This window comes from Phalacrocorax carbo, chromosome 8, assembly GCF_963921805.1.
Source record: "Phalacrocorax carbo chromosome 8, bPhaCar2.1, whole genome shotgun sequence".
Classification (NCBI taxonomy): Eukaryota; Metazoa; Chordata; class Aves; order Suliformes; family Phalacrocoracidae; genus Phalacrocorax; species Phalacrocorax carbo.
Window position 1 is genome coordinate 12,438,761 of NC_087520.1, and position 24,600 is coordinate 12,463,360.

Here is a 24,600-nt window from a genome sequence, read left to right on the forward strand (position 1 = left end):
TTAAGAGAACTTTAACATTTTTAGACAGTACTGATTTTTTTTCCTTTCAGAACTTATCAGAAAGCAAATTGACACAAAACCAATTGCAATTACTCACATGCGCATCGATGTCAACTGAAGGATACATAGGGAGCACTGACTGCGAGGGCACATTGCTTGATGCCTGTGAACAAGGCTCAGGCGTAGGGGATTCGGTAGTGTGCGAGGAGCTGGTGGAACCACTGGGCACTCTGCTATTCACAGCTGAAAAGTAACATTGTGTTATTAACCCACTCTTAGGAATGCCACATTTTATATGAAAAATATTTAGTCCCGAAAAACTGCAATGGTCTAATATAAAAACAGTAATGGGGGAAAACAAATTAAGCGTTCCTAAAAACAAATGAGTTGGTGTCTTGCGCAAAGAAGCTTTCCGGCAGCTAAACAGTGTAAGTACCGTCTCCAAACTGTGTTAAGTTAGAAAATAATTTTATTAGTCTGTATGCATGATGAGTACGAATTATGAAGATTATTAGTTATCCTTTTCAAACTGTAACCTTCACTGTTAGAGTTCAATCATATGCTCAGTGTAAGCAGGCAAATGATTTATCACTAAAACAAACCTAACATTCAGAAATACAGTCTCATTCTGTAATTAAAAAGTTTTCACGTAAAGGTTAGTGCACACCTAGTCTCCAGAGAAGGTTTTCAAAGCAAGATGACTGGCAGCAACTTACACCATTAATCGTATCTCAGAGTTAAAACAACCCAGGATGGGTGGAAGAGAAGCAGACAGGAGGGGGCAGTCAACAACAAAACAAAACAACAAAAAAAAATGCAAGCCGAAAACTGGCTGTGCTCCCTAAAATTCATTCTGATTGATCCACAGCCTGTAAAATATTTCATCCTGAAGATCTAGCCCATCTCAAGGACACAAGGAATGCAACTTTAATGTCTTAAAAAAAAAAAAGGCAATTAAAAAAAAAAATTAGTAATTGAGAATAAGATTTTATTGAACTAGTTTTAAATGAAGCTTTACCAGAACAACCAGAGAAATATCCCTGCACATATATATAGTGGGGCCAAGACCTCTGCCTGCCTTTGTAACCAAATGAGAGTCTGAGGAGAGCCCAAATGAATCTAAAGCTCAGCTGGCATTACTTGGCAGGAGGGTCTACAAATCTATGCACTAGCCACAAGTGCACTTCAACTATAGTAAGCCATGCTAACATAGCAACTGGATTTGACAAGTATTGTCACTGCTGGATTGCCAAATTTCTGTACTGTGCAGCCTCATTAGATGGAATACCTGGTTAGCTTTAATTATTCCAAAACACACAGTATTTCATAGTATTCCTGGAACAAGCAACTGATGGAAAAACTGTAGGTAAGAAATAAGCAGCAGCATTTTGCTTTTGTCCAAGTATTTCAAGCAATAACAAAAGTTGACGGATGAACTCAAACCTGTGTATGACTTAGAGAAAATTTTGCAAACCTTTCCCAACTCAACCTTCCCAATTCCATCGACAAATTACACCAGCAATGACTCACAGGAAAATGGTGCAGATGGAAAAGTCTTAGAAAAAATGCTCATCATGACCACTAATACCACTAATTCAGCCTACAGAACTGCATATAGGATTATGTATGCATGACAAAGGAAACAGACTAGAGCAAGTTTAGATGGGGCACTTCAGGCGGGTTCTGGAAACACGGTGGGGGATTTGTCATTGAAGTTTTGGGAGGTGACGGTTTTCAGTTGTATTTTTTAAGTAAAGCAGTCTCCTTGGCGCATTGGCAAAAACCAGCATTAACATTCGGCTACCACATTTAAGCAACAAAGTATTGTATCTGAATTCAGAATTGACTTTTGCTTCTTCATGTTACAACCTTCCTGAGCAAACCAGGTTTGCAGTAAAAGCTTCAACTACAGATGTTCCCGCTCTTCATCTGCTTACTATGAATTACCACTTACAGCAGCAGACGAGCATTAATTAACGCAATAGTTGTTTTCTTCCTCAATGCACTTGAGCGCAAGATACTAATTGGATTTCTAAAGATTATTCCTTCCAAAATACAAGACGGCAAATCACCCTGTTAAGGATTTGTATTAAATCAAACTGATCCTTCTTCATGAAAGACACTGGCTCAATGTTTTCAGGTCTTGCAGATAGAGATATATCTAAACACACATGCATGTTCTGTGCATACAAAGCAGGGGTGCACGGAGGGACTCCACTCAATCCAGTTTAAGGATCCTTAATGTAACATATTCAGTGTTGCTGTTAGAGGTCCACAAGTTCTCTACATTTCACTACCATTCTGTGATTCTGTGAAAATGTCCAAGTATTTATCGCATACTTTAGATTTTCATCATGTGCTTGAAACATGTGAGTGTGTGCTAAGCACTTCACGTGCACAGTAACACTTTCAAATGTGAGAGAGAACACCAAAGGCAGTAGAAATGCAGATAAACCCTGTACTGATACCCCAAACTCTTGTTTAAAATGAAATCTAACAACAAATGGTCCTACAACACCCACTGATTAATTATCCCCCCTATAACTACTGAGTTTACAAAACTGCAGAATTTTTTGAAGTGTAATTTTCTGTCTCCTTAGTGTGGCTGCCAAGGTGTCCCAATGGAGCACCAACGTAATTTGTGCTCTGTGGAGCAAAACACATTGGAAAACTTCTACCTCCAGCTTCACTGGGGCTGATTTAGAACAGCCGAAGCTACAAAACAACATATGGATTAAGTCAAAGATGACCTTGCAACAATGATCCCAACATCCCTTCACATACATGTATATGAAATTGGAGTTAACTCATATTTTTCCAAGTCTGTTTCTAGGCTACCAACCTCCATCATGGTAGATGGGACAGCTACTGCTCTTGTGAGCCCCATCCAGGGAGACAAAGTCATCCTACTGGTGGGACACAATGGGAGCGCCACCTCTCTGCTTCTGCCTCCTGCTACCAGGAGGTGGTCCAGCTGTGACCTCAGGGGTGGCTTCACTGGTCGGACACCAGCCCCAGGGAAGTTGAGGATGTCTTGCTGATCATTCAGCAGGTCATACTCACAGCACCGGAAGTTAACGTGCAGTATCCCCGAGGAGCAAAACCACCATAACCAGTCTGGACTTTCATCTCAATAATTGCCATTAACGCAGGAACAACCATGGCGCCGCAGCTTGGCAGTGGAGAGCAGAAGTGGCACTGCCTGTGAATCCATGGGGAAAGGCTAGCTGGAGGGCATAAAACCAACCACAGGGGATGATCACCTTCAGCACCTCTACGCCGCGCTGCAGGATTTTAAGACTGGAAAAATGCACAGCTTTCACCCTTTGAGAAGACAAGGGAAAATTTTCCAACATGCAGATTGCTTCCTACTGAACAGGTGTTTTGTCTTTTCACCAAGAAGGGTACCAATAAATACACTGATAGCCAGGGATTGATTTAAAAAAAAAAAACCCCAAACAAAACAAAATAAATAAATAAATAAATAAAAAAAACAAAAAACAAATAAAAATCAATTTTCACAATGTGTACCTCAGATCTTTATAAAATACCTATTTTATAACATAGGTTTTGGATGTTTCCATAGACTTCAATATTCAAGAGACTTGTATTAAAAAACTGAATTATTCTACAGATGACAAAACCCAGGTCCCCCACAATTTAAGGGCTTGCAACTTTCCAAAGGGACTTTCTTTGAACCAGTGTGAAGTCAAAGACAGGTCTCCAAAGACATGGATTACTATTTTCCAAAGTTATGAAAAGATATCACAGGAAACATGAGTAAAACAAAAGTAAGTAAGAAATTGGTATTTTATCTAAGTACAAGTCTGGAGGCATTGGCAGAACCTAGAGCAGGCAGCTCTGGATGAGATTGCAGCTGTAGTCTGAATCTGAAACAACCTAACCATTGTCATGCCGTGAGGACTGGACGTTCACAAATACTGGACTTGGATTTCAGTTCCCCTTTCCTCAAAGGAACTGGGATTTTCAGGACAAAGAAAACCCTTTTCATGGATGGTCTTTCAGCCTGTCCACACAGCTTCTAAGTAACATGTTACTGCACAGCGGCTTTTGCACATTGGTAACTGTGTCTTGTTTTATGAGTCACCATTTCTCACTCAGATTATTTTAGTAACCAGTTTTACTCCAAACAGCAATCCTAAATAAGGTAACTTAGATGTCACCTTCCAAATCATTACCTTCATATATCACAATTCTGTATAACTGATCAAAACCAGAATTTCAGAACCAAATAAAAGTTAATGAAGTTTCTCAAAGCACACCTGGAATTTCAGTATACAAATGGGAGCTCACAGGAGGACAGTCAGGCAGAAGTACACTGAGATGCCACCTCCTGACTAGAAATACCAGCTGAGCAGAACAAATAGGAATAAAAATATTACAACTAGAGACAAAACGCAGCAACAAAGAAAATAAAGTTCCTCATCTTGAATACCCTAACACAGCAAAAAAGCCTCAATTCAGATACTACCAACTAATAAATCTACTCCAGTAAATGCATAATGTGAACTGAAATGAAACTCCAACTATGCAAGACAAGATGCTTCAAGAAACCAAATGTGTACTGAGTAATGAAAATTGGATCCAAAACATCCTCTTCCAATAGAATATGTGATCCAAAATAATTTATTGCTTTCCCATTCTAAACTGCACAATGACGATATCTCTTTTGTGAACACAATTAAAATTTTGACTGTAATAAGTCACACCTTAAAGCTAGAATCACAGAATCACAGGTTGGAAGGAACCTCAGGGATCATCTAGTCTAACCTTTCTAGGAAGAGCACAGTCTAGACAAGATGGCCCAGCACCCTGTCCAGATGAATCTTAGAAGTGTCCAATGTGGCTGAGTCAACCACTTCCCTGGGGAGATAATTCCAATGGTTGACTGTCCTCAATGTGAAAAATTTTCCTCTGGTGTCCAATTGGAATCTCCCCAAGAGCAACTTGTGTCCATTCCCCCTTGTCCTCTCCATGTGACTCCTTGTAAAAAGGGAGTCTCCATCTTCTTTGTAGCTACCCCTTAAGTACTGGTACGTGGGGATGAGATCCCCTCTAAGCCTCCTGTTCTCAAGGCTGAACAAACCCAGTTCTCCCAGCCTATCCTCATATGGCAGGCTTCCCAATCCTTTGATCATCTTGGCGGCCCTTCTCTGGACCCCTTCCAGCCTGTCCACATCCTTTTTGTATAGCGGGGACCAGAACTGTACGCAAGTACTCCAGGTGTGGCCTGACAAGTGCTGAGTAGAGTGGGATAATGACTTCTTTATCTCTGCTGGTGATGCCCTTTTTGATGCAACCCAGCATCCTGTTGGCCTTCTTGGCCGCAGCAGCCCACTGCCTGTTCATGTTGAGCTTTCTGTCCACCAGGACCCCCAGGTCCCTTTCCACAGAGCTCCTCTCCAGCCAGGTGGATCCCAGTCTGTGCTGCACTCCCGGATTATGTTTTCCCAGGTGCAAGACCTTACACTTGTCCTTGCTGAACTTCATAAGGTTCTTGCTGGCCCACTCTTCTAGCCTATTGAGATCTTCCTGCAGAGCAGCTCTCCCTTCTGGAGTGTCTACTTCCCCACTCAATTTGGTGTCATCTGCAAACTTCATCAGGCTACACTTGATCCCATTATCTAGATTACTTATAAAGATATTGCATAACATTGGGCCCAATATTGATCCCTGGGGAACCCCACTTGTGACAGGTTGCCACTTGGAAAAGGAGCTATTTATCACCACCCTTTGGGTGCAGCCTGTCAGCCAGTTCCCCACCCACTGCACAGACCACTTGTCTAGGCCATAATGCATTAATTTCTCCAGGAGGAGGCTGTGGGGAACTGTATCAAAAGCCTTGGAGAAGTCCAGGTAGACAATGTCCACCGCCTGCCCCATGTCAACCAGGCAAGTCACTTTGTCATAGAAGGCCACCGGCTTTGTCAAGCACGATCTGCCCTTAGTGAAGCCATGTTGGCTTTTCCCAATCACGTGCTTCATTTGACTTGTGATGGCCCTCAGGAGGATTCGTTCCACAACTTTCCCTGGGATTGAAGTAAGGCTGATGGGCCTATAGTAACCCGGATCCTCCCTTGAGCCCTTCTTTTAGATAGGGGTAACATCTGCCTTCCTCCAGTCCTCTGGGACATCCCCCATTCTCCATGACTTCTCGAAGATTATGGAGAGTGGCCTCGCAATGACATCAGCCAGCTCTCTCAACACCCTCAGGTGGATGGCATGTAGGGATCAAGCTCCTGTAATACTTCACATACTCTTATAGGATTAGTTCCAAGATGCGGAGTGGAAAGAGCTGTTCAACTTTTAGGTTTACCCCTGACTTTCCAAAGGTTACTCGGTTACTTCTGCATAGCTTTATGAAAGAGGGGAGTCAAGTACCTGTCTACCAGTGACTAACTGCCAGCAAGACTTCCAGCACTTTGCACCTTGACATCAACCATCTCAACACCTAGCAGCTGACAAATTATGCCAGCAGACCAGCAAGATAAATACTCTATTTATGTACGTTGTCAAAATTAATTTAGTCAGCAAAATAAAGATCTGAGGCTTTGTAGAAATTCAAGTTCTCCCTTAAAACTAGTCCCAACTGAGGCTTTGAAAATTTGCCTCTTACATCGCCACTGGTAAGAGCAACAATAAAAGGTATTTCGGTGCAGAGGACAAAAAGCCAATTTAACATTTCAGTTTTTCTGAAGTAGACATGATATAAACTGGAATACTCAGCAGGAATAAAAGCGTTCATACCTCTTCTAAACCAAGAGTCACTCACCACCATTACTGCAGCTCCACCAGTGGTACCGTGATCAAGGGAGACAATTCATCAGCGCATCCAAGTGCAAGACTCAACTTCTCTAAGAGACAGACTTCCCACGCACCAGGCACAAGCCCCTTAATTTTATCTGGCTTCTGTAGCATGCATATAAAAGTCAGTTCTATTGCTCAAAATTTCTTTAAAAAATTAAGGACTAGTGGGCCAGTTTCTGGAAAAAGGTCAAGTGTGTTTTAAATACAAATCAAAGAGTTTGGAGTATGAGTAGGTAGATTTTCAGTTTGCTTTTAAATATACATAATTTGAGATGCAGTAATGTAAATTTGGGGTTGTCCTGTGCAAGGACAGCAGTTGGACTTGATGATCCTTGTGGGTCCCTTCCAACTATATGATTCTACATAATTTACACAGTAGTCACTTTTTACACAGTCTGATTTAAGAAGTGAGCGAAATATCCAATCCTCTTCCAACAATTTGGAGGGGAGAGGGAAGTAAAAGAAATTTACAAATTTCAGAAGAAAATGTATTTCAATAAAGCGACATCAATACACTTTTGCAGGAGCCTCTGAAATCGGACAGCTAAAGTTTGAGTTGCATTTCTTTAAATATAGTTTCTAATAGTTGTAGAAGAGTGTGCCATTTGTAATGATTTTTGAAATTAATAATTCTCATTCCTTAGCAAGAAAATGTCCTTAATTACTTAGCAAAAACAGAAAACAGTTTCAGAAAATGAAGCAATGTCTATTCAAGGTATTTTTCATTATTTTTAAGATATAGTTTTTCTGGTTGTTTGCAGTCTTTTTTCAAATGGCACAATTGTTGCTCTCAGCTGACTGCAGCAGTTTTTCATTGTTGGTGTACAGAATATTTTGCATGTAATACACAGCTGCTAACCATGGAAGGGTATATAATACATGGTCCTGTGCTAGATATTTTAAACTGTCAGCAACAGGAACTACTCCAAAGATTAAGCCCTTGTTGATTATGTTTTGCATTAACCATTCGAATTTTCCTCCTCACACATTCCAGTACTAAACATTGAGTAATAAAAATCAAGAATAATTCAATTGCATTTTTGTTTTAATGTTGGCTGAATACTCTGAAAAGCATTGTAGAGTGGTGAATGAAGGTATGCCCTGCCATAAAAGGGGGAACTACAACTGATTCTCTAAATACAAGAGGATTTCTTTGAATTACACTGTACAGCTGAAGGGAGCTAGTACAACATACCACACTATTCCACCAGCTATGGTTTTCCTGGAAGGTTGCAAAGTTGCAGGTAGTCTTGACTTGCGTGAGCTTGATGCAATTACCATTCTAAAAGTTCGCAGGAATGGCTGGCAAAAGGTCTTACTGCACATTTCTACAACCTCAAAATGAACTTAAGAGGACAGGACAGTGACTACAAAGGGGGAGGGTGAGGAAGACATGAAAATAAGGGCTGAGAGACAGACACAAGGTACAAAGAAATGTTGAAAAAACACCAAATTAAAAAAAAAGGAAACAAAACAAAACACTACAGACTAAACAACACTGGCTATATCCTACACACCTCCAGCAGCAAGCATCAATCCTAGTCAAATCCATGAAAAGAAATTAACCAAAATAATACCTCTTTTTCCACAAGGGGACTCACACAACCCAATGTGTGGGAACTTCCTTTCCTCTTCACTCCATTATCAACAAATGGAAGGATGTTTGGATTTTTGTTTTTCATCCAGATAACAGGACACATTTTTGCCATATGTTATATCTAACAAGCAGATATTCCTGTACAATAACCAGGGTTTAGAGGGCATTCTGAAAACACATGCCATCACAGAACTGAGTGGTTGGGTGTGGATTCCTGGTTGTGTTTAAATAGTAGCAACACCTCAAGGAGCAAGGAGAGGGACACATTTGTCCATACAAGTGACAAAATTTACCTTTTTCTAAAGATGGCTACTACATGGAAGAAAGTCACTGAGGTATAAGCCTGTGTAGAAAATTCTATGGAAGATAAACTGTCACGCTCTCAGGTTTCCTAATGGGCACTACTAATCACTCATGATAAGGCTTTTTAAAGAAGCACAGAAAAAGATGAGGCCAAAGGGGCTAAAAGGTCTCCAGTACAGGAAGTTTTGCACTTTGGAAAAAGATATTTAAAAGTCTCATGTTAGAATTGGAAGTCACTGTTAGGATTAATAGGACTAATCAGAAACTTTATTCTTAAGCAAGTATTCCCAAACTGGAAAACCCCAAGATGTTTTTGGAGGGAAGGAGAGAGAGGGAAACTGAGCACACAAATTAATGCAAAAATAGGTATATTTCTTAACCCACCTGCTATTAGGTCATCAAGAGTGTCGGTAAGCGTCTGTGCTGGAGTGGCAACCATTAATCCGTCTGGTTCTTGAACTAAGAGCCCCTGCCCAGCAATTTGCTGCTGCTGTCCTACATTTTGCTGATTCCCTAATGCTTTCTGAAGTTCAAGAGACTCTGTCCCATTATAACCTAAATTACCAGAAAAATTACATTGTGGTGCTGGCAAAGGCTGGATAGGGACAAACTCTATTTGTTCAGCAGGTGGTGGAGACTGTTGTTGCTCATCATCTTTAGACAAGATCGTGTCAACCTGAGGTAACCCTGAAAAGTTATCCTCTGGCAGACCCTTATCAGCTTCCACTTCTGGGAAGACCCCTGTAAGTGGGCACTGCTGCTGCAGGGGAGGTGGTGTGTCTGTCTGACCTTTGGTCTCCAAATATTCTTTGGTAAACTGCTGTTGGGTTTTCATCTGCAACTGCCTTTCCACCTTCTGCAGCTCCTTCAATATTTTCTTCTTCTTCTGTACTTGTTCTTCTCTGTTCTTTTTAAGTTCTTCAATCTTATCCTTATTTAAAGGTTCACCTTGAATTAATTCCAATGATTTAAGTTGTGCTTTTTCAATAGCACTAATTCTCTGTCCAAGTTCATTCAGCTTGCCTTCAGTCTCTTCTACTATGCATTCCAAAGGCTGGTATGGGTGAAAAGGTGGCAGTAGGTCCTTATCTGCTACCTGCAGGGAACTTGACTTCTGCTTGGATGCACCTAAGCACATGAAAAATGTTTGAAAAAATGCCATGCTGAAGATACCCCAAACCTCCCCTCTCACCCACCAAAAAAAAAAAAAAAAGAAAAAAATCTTTACAACTAACACTGCACATCTGTCAAACCACAGAAATGTAAACCCTGCACTCCATATTAAGACAAGAAAGGACAAAGCATATAGCTGGAATTTTTAATACAGATCCTATTATCCCTTTGAATACTGCTATTTTAAACTCAAGGAATAAGGAATCTTTATGGTTTCTACATACATGACAATGTATCTGGGAAGTGAAATCAGCAAGAGCAGCAAGGCAATTTAAACAATTTACTGAGTTCCCAAAGTTGTTCTGGTGTGCAGCAATTAAACTAAGACTATTTTCCAGAGGCTAACTTCCAACAGCAAGGTTACAAGCAAAAGTAGTCTGTATTTGTAAAGACTAACTCTACAGTAAAATCAGTATTTTGAACTAGTATTTCTCCAAGCTCTACAGCATTCCACCTTAACATTACAAAAAGAATCCTGCCAGTGCAGACTTAATGTATACAAACATATTTTTAAGTTTTAGCACCTTTTTAAAAGTTCTGAGACACAATTAACAGCTTGCTCTCTCCAGGAACAAACTAGCAATTCTGCTCGCTATTAAGATTTAAAAAATATCTTCAACACAAATCTAGCGAGGAACACTAAGCCAGGCCAGTGCTTCTCTGAGTGCTCTCTGCCTTCAAGCAACCCAAAGCTGCTTTCCCAAAAGCCACATTTGTGAAACCTCCAGTCAGATCTTGCTAATAGGAATCTATAAAGTGCTGAAATTTTAATTATTACTTCAGTGTAAGAAACTTCAATTAAAAATGTGGAAGGTTTTAGCCTGATGAAATAATCTGCTGCACTAACACTCATTTGTTATACCCAAACAGTGATATATGTAGCTTTAAAAAATAAACAAAAAACCCCAAACCAAAACAAAAGCGAAAACAACCACCCCAAAACAACAAACCAACACTTGAATATTTACAAAGTAGACTCATACAATTAATCATTGAAAGGGGAATGAAAATTATGTACAGTTTGAACCATGGCTTAAAGTTACCTAAACATCACACAGTTAAGCAAAAATCTGGATGCAAGAACTAAATCCCAGATCAGTCACTAGCTCTGGAAGGATTAAGTTTCCTGTAACACTGATTTATTTCCATCTGGGCCTTCCTTCACCAAAATACTAATTCACAAGTGACTTCACTTTGCATTGCTGTCAGAACAGGAGTCACATACACCTCACTCTGAAATGAATTTTTTTTGAGGAACTAATTGGAAAAAAAAAAAAGAAACTAAACGAATGGGAGAATTTTCTCTTAAAAGAGAAGGAACAAATATTAAAACAGAATTGAACCAACTCTCTGCTGAATGCTGTCACTAGACTCTCTGGAGTGAAAGCAAGCCATATCTAAATTTAAGGGAAACAACAAGAATCTTAATAACCCCAAGGAAATACCCAAGCATCCCACAAACACTGCAGACACCCTTCAGTAAGCTCTTTCTCCAGCTCAGTCCTCACGGCTGCCTTCTACAGGTCAGTAGTTCCAGCTGGAAATACATGAATACCTGAAACCTATTCCAACCACTGCTATTATTTTGTCTCTGAACCATAAGTGAGTCCCAAGACAATTTCTCAGAAGACAATAAAGAATTTGACTAAAGTCTAGTAATAATTTGCTTTGTGCTGGTGGATATTTAGCTCAAGCTTTCTATGAGCTGCTGTCTAGCTAGTTGGCTTTGTAGTGTACTTAAGGTTCATACAGTTATCCTTTCGTTTTAAAAAGTGTGACTTATAAAGTATTGCAGACCACTCTTCAAAAATACATTTGCACTCACTAAAAGTCTCTGAAATGCTTGTCTATATCTTTGTTAGAAACTAATAAAAGTCAGTTGGTGTCTTTTGAAACTAAAATACACCATTGCTTAAGCAGCAGAAACACTATAGCAACCTAAAGGCAAAATAACCCTGCCTTTAAGATGCGACTAAGATGAGAACTCTTTGCACTGCTCTGTTTAATGTCATTCCTAAGGTTACCGTATCTATCATTTCCATCCTAACTCAAAGCATTCCCACAACCTGGCACTCTGGACAGCTTCCACCACTCTGTAGGAAAGAAAAGCTGCAGCTCAAAGAGCACCCACATAATAAAGTGCCAATATTGTCCCTCTCAATTAAGGCCACCTGGCCTTTCCAGTGACAAGCCTGTCACAGGAAAACTTTTCTACAAGCACAAAAGAAAGTAAAGAGAAGAAGTATAGCCCTGTATTGAGACCTGGACTGAGCAAGAGGAGCCAAGGCTGGTCTCACAGCAGGCAGTGCTCCCCAGACAGTAGCTCAGACCAGGAATGACTGCAGAGCCAGAGTCTCCAACCACAGCTCCCACTGGGACAGTTTCTGATGACAGGTATTAGGAAACAAGCAAGTGAAGAGCAGGGCTCTCAGGTTCCAGAAGAGGTGTGGAGATTTACTTTAATCAGCTTCTGATTAGTTAGCAGGGCCACTTTTCAGGTTCTAGAACACCCCTTCCATGCCAGAAAGTAGGTGCAACATGTAATCTTGGAGATACTGGAAGAGGACAAGGGGTAGAAGAAAGGTATGCTAAACCTGACATGCACACCTGAACCAGAACACGCATGTCTGTTCAAACCAGAGGTGGAGAAGATGCTGTCAGTAGATTAAAATCTCTAAGCACTGTAATATAAGAATATTTGAAGTATTTAAAATTAGCAGTTTCCCATTTTATCCAAATCTCTTCTACATTACAATATCCTGAAAAATACTGTGCCCATTTTAGTAAATAATTATGAACAAGACTCTATACTTTCACTTTTGAAATACCTAAATGCAGTAAGACTAAAAAAATGCAACCATAGGCCAGATCATGACTACTTCAACTGAGTTTTTTGTTGTTGGGGTTTTTTTCCCCTCCTTATTTTGTTCATTTATCTTTTTGCTGGAGCATCAATCTTTCACACAGCCAACCTACTATAAAATTAAACCTAGCGATATTAACTAGTCAATCTACCCTCTAAAGCAACCATTTTAGCCACTTTTAAAAGACTTATTTAGTATGAAATGAGAACTAAGGATAATGAAATTCAGATGTTGCTAGACAAATACCGCCTGCCATCAGGTAATCATGATTACAGCACAAAGAATTGTCCAGTTAACAGAAAACCCAGAAAGATTATGGGCACATCAGGAAAGCCGCAGAGTAAGGAAACACTGTTTCTCAATTTATTTGTGAACAGTAGCACCAATTGTTCTTTCATTTATATTTCCCTATTCCCACAGGTTCTGGTCCCTAACCTAACCAACTCAGCCTTCACCACCATTCCTGCAGAGCACACACATGTCTTCAGCCAGTTTTTTGATGAGGACACAGGACTCGGGCTACTACGCACAAACGCAGATTCCCATCCATTTCTCTGACTTGTTATTCTCTCCAGGAAATGAGAGGTAAATGTTTTCTATGGAGATCTCCTGCACTTCACACGTACACTGTAGATAATCTCTAAGTACCTGACTTGCAACAGTCCATCCACCCAGACGAGTCTCCCCCGAGCACCATCCCTGGTCTCTTGAGCACCCAGTAATATGCAGGGAGGACACCATTACCGGTTTGTAATGCCTTCTGGCTGCAAGTAATATTTAAAGGTCCTAGACACTGTGAGTAAGAGTTTGAAAAAATAACCTTCATATTTGTAGTCCTCAGGTGCCTCTCCTAAGCAATTAAACTCTTCTAATTTAAATTTGCTTAAAACACATTCACTCTTTGTAAGGTAGCTGCCCTCAAACAAGTCAGATACTGTATTTCTTCCTGAGTCCTTACAATCCTCAAGGAACTTGCTCTTCTAGCCTGGGGGGGTGGGGGGGGGGTGGGGGTGGGGAGGGGAAAAGAAAAAAGTGTATTCAGATTCAACCAGTTAAGTTCCAAAAGATTTTTCCAGCATAGAAAATTGATAGCAAGTAAAAAGTCAACTGTGTGATGCACATTTGTACATTTAAATACATTTTCTCTGCTGGAACTAATACCTAGTACATAAATCTGTATGAATCACCATGTCATTTTAATAGCTAATATTGCCTAGAACTTAAAAAACCCCAACTCCCCGCAAAAAAACTCAACACAAAACAACCAACCAAAAAACCCCACATTCAGTCTGTTCCTCACTTTTTGCAAAAGGCAGATGTCATGAAGCATAAACCCATACTAAGATCTTTGTGCTTTGTTAACAGCATTGTTTGTTCACTGTTCTTGTACTTTCGGGATTTTTTAAAACCTGATTTCACTCAGAAGTCGAGAATTAGATTTGCAGTCTGCAATTATAATACACTGGCCTCATCAACAGGAATAAGATGACCTCAATATTGAGCTTCATGAATGTTCTGTGTTTACCTGTAATTTATATCAGGAAGTAATTCAGCTCTAAGAACCTGGGGAAACAATCAGTCAATCCATATATACTCAAATGCAAAGTACAATATTATATAAGCTGGCTAACTGGGCAGAGCCAGTCTACTTTTCCTAAATTAATTAATCTGCTACATTTTTTAATACATAATTATTCTTTATAAAGAACAGGACAATTTGTTGAGAGCTGAATGATCAGATGAGTTTGTATTTTCACTACATTCCTTCTGTGAACCATGCATTATTTTTGCTACTCTTTATAACTCCTGCAGCTGTTTCTACAGAAAACTTGCAGGGAATAGGTGCAATGATATCCAACAGGTAATGGTTACATGGCTAAAACCAAGCCAAACTTAACTCAGTTTTCTGACATGCAAAAATTTGAGTTACTTCCCAATCTTAGTCTTCTTCAGCAGCAAGCAGGTGACTGAAGCTTCAAAGGAGTGGAATTTCACAAACCACCATGAAAAGATTTTTCATATGCTAATGCTCTTGGGGATCTACACGTGTCTTGTTTTTAAATCATCTGCCTTCACTGCTAAAGATTCACATAAAGAATAACAAGTCCGCAGCTCTACTAAGAAAGTACTAGTGAAGTTAGAAAGCCATGAGGCACAGACTGTTATATTTCCCTTGGTAATTCGCCCCAGATAACTGAGTCACCTGCTGACCCAGGCAGAAAATATGGAAGAAATGGCAAGAGTTAATGAGAAGATGCTGAAGTACATGAAACAAACAGGCAGCTGGACTGTGCAGTAGAGAAGTCTGAAAGGAGTCAGAATGGAAAAGCAAGAATATCAGCTTACTTTTTTAGTGCCTTCCCATCGATAAGAACAATATAGTCTTTCTAGTTCTACTGTTAACATGTCCCCTATTTCAATTAAATCACACAATGTATGAGACCTCTGCCAGTATATAACTCAGTATTAGGCAAAGTCAGACATTGGAGTAAAAATACTTATCGATTTTGTAGCTATTGAAGCTACATGGCGTTTATTTTTATTTCCTTTCTCAAAGCCATCAGACTATTAAAATTTAGTCCAGGGATACAGGGGATACCGTATATTGAAGAGCGAACTTAAAAAGCTTACAGATTCCAAAAGTCCTACTCGACTTTAAGGGAACTCTGCTCTCCTTCTCAGGGATTAAAGGCAGCATGGACAGCTTCCACATGAATAACTTAAGTCTATTAGGTCTCGTGGAGTTCTAAAAATATATGCACCCCAAATGAGAAGTGATGCAAGTTACTGCGCATTTAAAAACAACAGTGGAGAAGTTGAATGACAGAATGTTGATAGTTTTTAAGCACTCAGTTAAGGCCAATTAGTTCACTTGTAAGCACAGATTAGCTATGAAGTAAAACAAATATGGAGAAAATGCTGAGGTCAATTGTATGAGGTTCAACAAGGCCAAGTGTCAGGTCTTGCACTTCGGTCACAACAACCCCATGCAATGCTACAGGCTTGGGGAAGAGTGGTTGGAAAACTGCCCGGCGGAGAGGGACCTGGGGGTGCTGGCTGACAGCGGCCGAACACGAACCAGCACTGTGCGCAGGTGGGCAAGGCAGCCAGCAGCATCCCGGCTTGTATCAGGAATAGTGTGGCCAGCAGGAGCCGGGCAGGGATCGTGCCCCTGTGCTCGGCACTGGTGAGGCCGCACCTCAAATACTGTGTTCAATTTTGGGCCTCTTAGTACAAGAAGGACATTGAGGTGCTGGAGTGTGTCCAGAGAAGGACAAAGGTGGTGAAGGGTCTGGAGGGCAGGTCTATTGAGGAGCAGCTGAGGGAACTGGGATTGTTTAATCTGGAGAAAAGGAGGCTGAGGGAAGTCCTTATTGCTCTCTGCAACTACCTGAAAGGAGGCTGTAGTGAGGTGAGTGTTGGTCTCTTCTCCCAGCTCACTAGCAATAGGATGAGAGGTGCATCATGGGAGGTTTAGATTGGATGTTAGGAAAAATGTCTTCACTGATAAGAGTGGTCAGACATTGGAACAGGCTGTCCAGAGATGTGGTGGAGTTACCATCCCTGGAGATATTTAGAAGACATGTAGATGTGGCACTTCAGGGCATGGTTTAGGAGGCCTGGGTGTGTTGGGTTGTCAGTTGGACTTGATGATCCTAGAGATCTTTTCCAACCTTAATAATTCTATGATTCTATGAAAAACTTACAAAATAACTGATACCTCAGACCCCAAAAATAGACTACTTTAAATTTTGACATGTTTAAAAACACCTTATGTAGTTCAAATATTTCGGCTAAGAAAACAATCCTGCTGCTTTTCACAGACTTCCTGAGCATCCCCTTGTTGCATCAGCACATTGTTTTTCAATAATGTTCTAAAAACATGCCGTGGGTTCAAGCCGCTATGCTTACTGAGCATGCTCTTCCGAAGAGTGAGGCAGAATCACAAACACCACTGGGAGCTTCATATCCCTTTCTTATTCAAGATTAGCTGGCATTTACAAACTAGACAAGATTATCAAGAGCAACACTATCACACCAGCTGATTTCCTAAAGAAATGCAACAGCATTCCTTTCGACCACGTCATGTCCTGGGCACCAAGACCCCCTTGTCCCAGGAACCTAAATGCAGGGCCACTTGGAGCTGCATTGTAGTCACTGCGCTTTACACTGCAATTTACTTGCAGTGTAAATCAGGAGAGACCCCTCTAGTCCTGCAGAAACAGCACATCTCTCTTTTTCTAGCCAAAAGACTCTCTGTGTTGAGCTGCTGTATCAGAATTGCTGCTGGCTGCTGAGCAATCCTGACTGCATTCAAGCGAGGGCAGCAGCAAGTACAAAACACCAAGGAAGGGATCTCCTGTCTCTCCCCACGAAAGCACCAAGAGCTGAACTTCACTGGGATTTCATTTTTACGTGGACACAATAGACGCACGCTAAATGTAGTGCACTACAATCACTCCTAAGCACAGAAGAGTGGAGGTCTGTTCAGTCCCCTGAACTAATCCTGCTTCTTCTTTCACCTGATTTCTCTTCAGCTGTTTAGGAAGTTACCATCTTTGCATACCACCTTTATCTCTGTCTCTCTAGATCCACTGTCAGCTCTGAAATGTTTCTCTTTTCAGTTGCTAAACATTGATACACCATCCTTTACCAAAAATAATTATTCAAACAGCAATTATTTCATACCTCTTCTTACTTTACTGAAGAATAATAATTTCATTCAAAATTAAACTATAAATTCCTCTTGAAAAACCTTACACCATATTTGAATCATAACAATAACATACAAGTGCATTCTAGTTTTACACTTGACTTGCCAAGAACTCTTCAGGAAACAAGTTGTTACTATTGCATTTCTTGCAAAATTAATACAGGTCCTTAAAAACCAGACAGCACTGAGGTTAGGTGCTCCCCTCTTTCCTCCAAGTAGTTAAGAGTTTATGAAAAACTCAGGGAAGCTACTTCTAAGTGTGAAGGCAAGAAATTTGTCTTCCCCAACATTAACAATTTTGTTACATAAGAGCTTAAGACTGCTTTCCTCCCCCATGCATGGAAATAATGAACATGCCTTTATTCGCATCCTCTTTTGCCCCTCATCTCCCAAGAAGTCTAACAATGAAAGTCTGGTATATTAAAGCGAAGTGTGTATAGCAAATTAGGAATGGAAGTTCAGTAAAGAACACTAGCCCTATCACAGTTAAAGTAGCTGAGTGGCATCACTATAATGATCACACGGTGTTTATCACAAAAACACCATTTTACCCCTAAAGATCTGAGATACATAAGAGCTTTACACAAAAAGTTTTCAGGAATGCTTCATCAGCCCAATGACACATTTTGGATTGCTACATCTCTTGCAATGCATCACAGACTAGTTTCACTAACATGCATGAAGCACATCCTGAATCACTGAGAACAACTAGATCTCTCTGTGCCAGTTCCAACAACACAGTACTGCTAAAAACATGCCTAAAATATGTGCTGACACTTGCAATAAGTTTTTTTTAAGTGAGTGCTATTTCTTAAATTACAGTCAGCTATTTGCTTTTCATAATTTGATTAAACAACATGAGACTTCAAGCTTATAACTTTAGTCTTCTGACTCAGTATCAACTATTCTCTCATTGATTCCCATGCATCACAAAATGTACTTGCAGAACACTAACCCACTACGCAATACTAGTAGTTATTTGACTGTAAGGGCACACATGCTGGTATATAGCTTTTTGGTGTTTTATTTGAACCAGAAGTTGCACATTCTTTCCATTTGTTTGGTACTCATTTTAATGAAATCCAAAACATCAAGTGTTGCACATCCTAGGAAAAATATACAATAACTGTGTTTGAGAAGTCACACACATGGCATGTATGCATGGAGACAGTCACAGCTGCACACTTAACACCATTAGGTACACAATTTTCTTCTCTCTTCATTTGTGCCCCTGGGGTTTTTTTGTTTGAGTTAAGAAGCACTGAGCACTTCCAGAATAAAGGAATTAAGTAAAGCTAGCTAATAGAGGATTGGATACTATAATATTTAATATCCCCATCCAAAACTGTAAATAATTAGGAGCTGCAGTTTGTAACTTTCCACTTGTGAATCTGCTTCTCTTTCTGAGCTGACTTAGTAGACATGAAGAATTTGTTACAGAACCCATAGCTGGAAACAAACTGCTAAATCCACCATTTAATGACTGCAAATAATTTTAACAAGTCAGTTCAACCACGTTCAAAGCAAAAACCCTGATGTTATGATTACTTAAAAGAGTACTGTTGCTAACACAAGAAAAATTCTCCTGTGAGTAGTAGACCTACACAATAGTAAGATCTGCCTTGGCATTTTACAGTGCCAACATATTTGCGTTGCTACTGTAGGAACAGGAAAAAATTGATATATCAAGTTCATGAGTAACAGTTGCAACTATTCTAGATGACCAAGGTGCAATATAAAAAAAGTTAACACCACACCTAGAGTTTATTTAATGTTTTTTTATCAGTCTGCACTATGGCAGTTACCACATTCATTTTCTTCCAAAAAATACAAGCATAATTCTAATAAATTAGAATAAGCATAATAAAATTAGAACAGCCAGTGTTACTATACTGTAGAACACCAGAAAATAAGCAAAAACTATGTGCTACATAAAATAATTTGAAGCTATACTTCATTAGAGTTATTCAATAATTGATGGAGTGAACTATACTATGCATAAGCTCTACAATTGTCCCCAGCCTAGCAGTTTCCAAATTGCATATATTCTCCGAGTGGCTACATACTAACCTTTCACCACTCCCAAGAGAGGTGGCGAGTTCTCTTGAGGGGTTCTGTCAGGTTCCTGGGGAGGAACAACCATAGCAAGTGTATGCACTGGTACACGTGGAACCTTAAAACAAAGCCACAGACACATGCTCAGATAAACAAACAAACAAAACCCAACAACCTGTTTGGATGGACCAAGTGTTAATACAAAGATACATTCTTACAGCAGACCTCCATTCCACTCTTCCCAAACTGTATATGCTCTGCTACGTCTTGGTATAACCTGTCCCATACTATCTTATTGTGGATAATAGGTCAAAGTTAACTATGTTACCTTCACAAAATTCTGGACTGTGTAGGCTGGAAAACGGTTAACAACTTTAGGCTTTTAATCAGCTAGCTCCACTGGGAATCTACACCTCTCCAGCCTGCAGAATTCTAGATTTACACAATATGTTGTCTTTCATATAACAACCAAAATCAGCAACATTTTGAGGGGTGCTGTCACAAGGGTTTAGAACTGTTGCAACAAAATACTGAGCAAATGCAACCAAGAAAACAATATTTTGAGATACTAGGTTTGGAACTATCATATCCAAGGAACAGAAGAGGGTACGAAGTTCATGCGCTCTTCAGGGCACTGTAGCCAATACCAATCAACTTCCTTACTCTCTACTATTTTCAAATGGGTAGACTTTTTTTAGTTCTTTCCACTGTATATGTTCACTTCTAAATTAACTTCAGAAGTTAACTACAAATGAAGTGTTTCTTTGCAATGTTCATGGTGATATTTTAAAAAAATTCCTTATGCCTTACCTGAGACTGATCCTGAGATGGAGGTGTGAGCTGAGACAAGTCTGCTGCAGGAACTGACAAAACATTGTTTGGGTAATCCAGCAAGTAAGAAACAACATTTGTATGCCCTCCTTTGGCGGCCTCGATGAGCATTGTTGAGCCATCCTGAAGTGAGATTTTGGAAATAAAAAGCCAGAAGATGAATTTTGCTACCTGGTATAGCACGTAAGATATGAATTAGACCATTTAAAATTGCACATTTACTAATCCACTAAATCAACTGCACTGGTTCTTTCAGTACCTATGATAAATGCATAGTTTTAAGTGAATACCTTGAGCCGATGAGTAGGATCTGCACCGTGAGCCAGAAGGAGCTCAACAACTGCCAGGTGGCCTCCCGCACATGCCAGTGACACCACCGTGTGGTCATTATTAGCTGTAGCCCTGTTAACGTTGGCACCTATAAAGAGAAGATTTCAGAATTATATCAAGGCAATTATTTTTAAAAGAATGTATCAACAAGTACAGTATTTTCTGGAATAGAGATCAACATTTCTCTTCTGATATTCCTAATTCATACACACTTCTGGGGTAAAGGCAAGGGATTTTGAATAATTGATGGTTTCTACACATCATCCTCCTCATTTTGTGAGGACAAGGCAGTACCAACAGCAACAACAGGCCTCGTAAGTGGTAAGAGAGGGAACACTTACGGTGTACAAAGCACAGCTTCTAAATTTTCATTTTAAGCACTTACCAGTATCACTGCATGGTGCAGTTTTTATCATTTCAGACAGTACTTGAGGGTGTGTTTTTTCTGAAGGAGGGAGTGGTTTTTTTTAAGAAACTGAAAATATTTGCTGTACTTCAAATCTATTTATTAATCTATACAACTGAGTAGGAAAAGTAACTAGCAAAATATTTTGTGATTCATTGTACCATGAACTAAATGAAATTTAGAACACCCTTAATGGTTCAAATGCTCATATACACATAACCAGATTAATTCTGGAGAAGGATCACAAACATGCACAATTGTAAAGTGGCATATTGAGTTTTTAAATTATATTTTAAACCAGCATTTTACCTTTGCTAATAAGGAATTGCACAGTGCATAAGTGACCAGCTCGCGCAGCCTTCATTAGCGGGGTTCTCCCACCTTCAGATTCATGTTCCTATTGTGAAGAAGGAACAACAGATGTTTAAACGGGCAAAAAATATCATTGTTTTGGCTTTTGAACCATCTTGTGATGGGACCAGAATTACCTGTCTCAATAGGAGGCCTATTTTATAAGGCAATATAAACTGACTGGAATAAATTTTCATCTTACCTTAACTACTTAATCACAATGAAAAAGCATTGAGACCACATCCATACTGTTATCACACAAGGAGGTTTCCCTGCTTCAGGGATTCAGATGCCCCTTTTTATTTTAGTGTTCAAATGCATAATATACTTAACAACAGTAACATCTTGCTTCCTCTTCAAAAAGGGATGACTATTTAACATAAATATCATCCAGCATCAGGAAATACACAAATAACTACGAACTGAAGTGCAACAGTTGTGAGAGCTGTCACATGCTGCATGCCAGACCTTAAAATTGCAATAATGTCTGAAGTGCAGACAACATTTTTAAAACATGCTGAAGAGGATCAGCAATAAAAATGAGACAAAGCACTGCAGGCCACAATAAGTGTCTGAATAAGAGGATTGGAGAATAAAGCAGGAAGATGACAAAAGGATGATACAAACCAACAAAAAAAGGAACGAGCGACAAGAACAATTTTCTAATTGAAAAAGTTTCTGAATACTGGAAAGATGTGGTTGAATACAACTGTATTAGAGAAGTTACAGAAGTAGAAAATTTGCCTGCTATGTAGACATGATCAATACCATAAAGAATGCTGACTAACCAACCCTCCCTCAGCAACAAGGGGAGAGAACATCATCTTCCTGGGAATGTTTTTATTTGCGTTCTGAATATTCAGTCTGATCGATAATATACTAGGACTGTGGGGGTTTTTTTAATTAAATATCTGGGAAACCAAGCACCAAATTCGCTATTTACTTCTGGAATTGCATGTATCTCTGACAGTGAAAGTTAACACTTAGCACTAACAGCAGATGATACTGCCATTTACAATTATAAAAGGACAAGAATAGATTTGACAGAATGAATCAACTGCTTCCCATAGTTTCAGTATTTCTGAAAACTCTGCATATGTGCTTTCACATATGGCTTGCTTTGGTTGCAAGCTGCACCTTAGGTGAGCTTTCTGTTCATACACATGAGAAATAAGTCTCTACTGGATCTTCTATTGGAGACTCACCCCGTGCAGGAAACGGAAACCAATCCTTTGCTGTAACAGGGGTTACACTAACCCCCTCCTACACACTCGGGAAAGAGCAGAAACACTCTGGTCCTGCACCTTCATAAGAACTTTGTATTATTGTACACCACTTCAACACACGTTTAAACTCCACATTACTGCTCTGATTTCTTTGCTTACTTGGTAGTATAATGCATAAGTGTGCACAGACAGATAGGAAGCCTTTATAGACTGCTACTGAAATCACCTTTTTTTTCCCCACCCCCTAAATAAGTAGATTCCACTCCCAGGACAACTGACTGCTTAGCTGTCGATAAATATATGCATGCTTTTGGATTGTCTGCATGTCAGAAATATTTGCAGGACACGTAAAGCTCATTATGTTAGTATGTAGCCCTACAATGTGCAAGAATTAGTAGCATGCCCTTGAGCTCTGATGCTTACTCTGGTATTTGGCATAGTTTTTCCTTCCTCAGCCACTGCCAGTAGATCATAAAAAGCCAGATGCTGCTGTTTGCCTTATGCACAGTAAACCCCTGGTACTGCTGGCAAATCACTCACAAAGCAGCTATGGATGCAAAGAACTATTGAACACCACTTCAATTGCTGTGCAGCACCAGAACATTACTGCCCAAACAATTTAATACTAATTTCTAAATCCCCATTGATGCAACAGCAAAGATGGCAAGAAGCAAAATTTATTTTAGGTCATCTTAGCTATATTCAAGATAGCGAAAAGCCATCCTATATTGCATTCAAACATAGCATTTCTGATAACTAGCAGTAAGGTATTATTTGCAACATTCTCAATTCCTAACAGACTTCAGTACTGAAGTCTTAAACATGGATGTCAGGAGGCTTCCTCATTTAAATGCAATGCAGTTATTCTGCCCAGTTTAACCAACTGTCACTTCATCAAGCAGGCAGAACTTGATCCTCAACTATTATATGCTTCAAACACTTGCAGTACCATACACATCATCAGTCCAGCCAAATTAAACCATTTGTGTGCCCACCTGCTGTAGATCTTCAGATGTTATTGCATTTTGATGGTATTTTTCACATCAGAAGATAGAAATGCATTTTAAGATGAAATTAATTCTTTTACTTCAGCACTCTGTTTAGCCCTAATGAACGCTAGCAGATAGCGTCGACTCAAGCTTTAAGGGAAAACATCTAGAACAAGCCAAAATAAGAAGCTGAGCCAGTGCAGTGCCTTTCTTTACTCACATCCTTTCTTTTACCTGGAATGGCCATAAATTTCAAAGATTGTTTGTGGTTTTTGTGGTTTGTTGGTTTGGGGGTTTTTTTGTGTGTGTTTTTTGTTTTTGTTTTAGGGTGTGTTTTTTTTGCTGCTTTTGGTTAGTGCATTTTTGTTTTGGTTTTTTTTTTCCATTGTTGTTGCAGTAGATAATCAAAATCAGGACAGAGAACATAAAAGCTGTCCAAAAGCATCCCCCATCAGCTTTCCAATGCATTTCTTCCTTGTATTAGTACGAAGTACACGCAAATACTTATTTTGTAAGAAAAAAACCTAGCAAGTACTTGTCTCCAAAGATAATTTCCCTGGCTATCTGCACTGTAGAACTCACCACAGTATTCTATCTCTCTTCACTCCTTAAGTCCTGAGAAATAACTGCAGTTGGTATGATCAGAAAGAGGTATAGAGGAGAACACCTATGCCAGCTTTGACTGGAAAAGCCATTCTCTAAACACTTCAGTGATAGGAAGGAAGGGGAAAGCAAGAGTATTACCCAAATCAGGTAAGAGCTTACATTATCTGCACCTTTCTTCCACTGGTACTCAAAACGGAGATTAGAATCTAGTCAGTAATCATTATTTCCTTTCTAGACAAATCAGTACATGAAAGAGCGGAGCAAAAGCAGTGTCATCAGAAGCATCTCACAACAGTTTGGGGTTTTTTTATTCTTGATTTCAAGTTC

At 39.7% G+C, this 24,600-nt stretch overlaps 1 protein-coding gene across 16 annotated transcripts in view; it reads right to left on the bottom strand.

The window, feature by feature from the left end:
- The window catches only part of ANKHD1 (ankyrin repeat and KH domain containing 1), a 123,161-nt gene that overhangs the window by 31,474 nt on the left and 67,087 nt on the right, over window positions 1–24,600 (bottom strand). For 15 of the 16 annotated variants that reach the window (XM_064458734.1, XM_064458742.1, XM_064458739.1 and 12 more), the window contains 6 exons: window positions 21,411–21,498; window positions 20,656–20,783; window positions 20,345–20,488; window positions 19,550–19,652; window positions 9,113–9,856; window positions 98–243 (listed from right to left, as the gene is read on the bottom strand). In XM_064458734.1, coding sequence (XP_064314804.1) covers window positions 98–243; window positions 9,113–9,856; window positions 19,550–19,652; window positions 20,345–20,488; window positions 20,656–20,783; window positions 21,411–21,498 — 1,353 coding nt within the window. The remainder of the gene's footprint in view (window positions 1–97; window positions 244–9,112; window positions 9,857–19,549; window positions 19,653–20,344; window positions 20,489–20,655; window positions 20,784–21,410; window positions 21,499–24,600) is intronic. The other variant, XM_064458741.1, reaches the window with a different exon arrangement.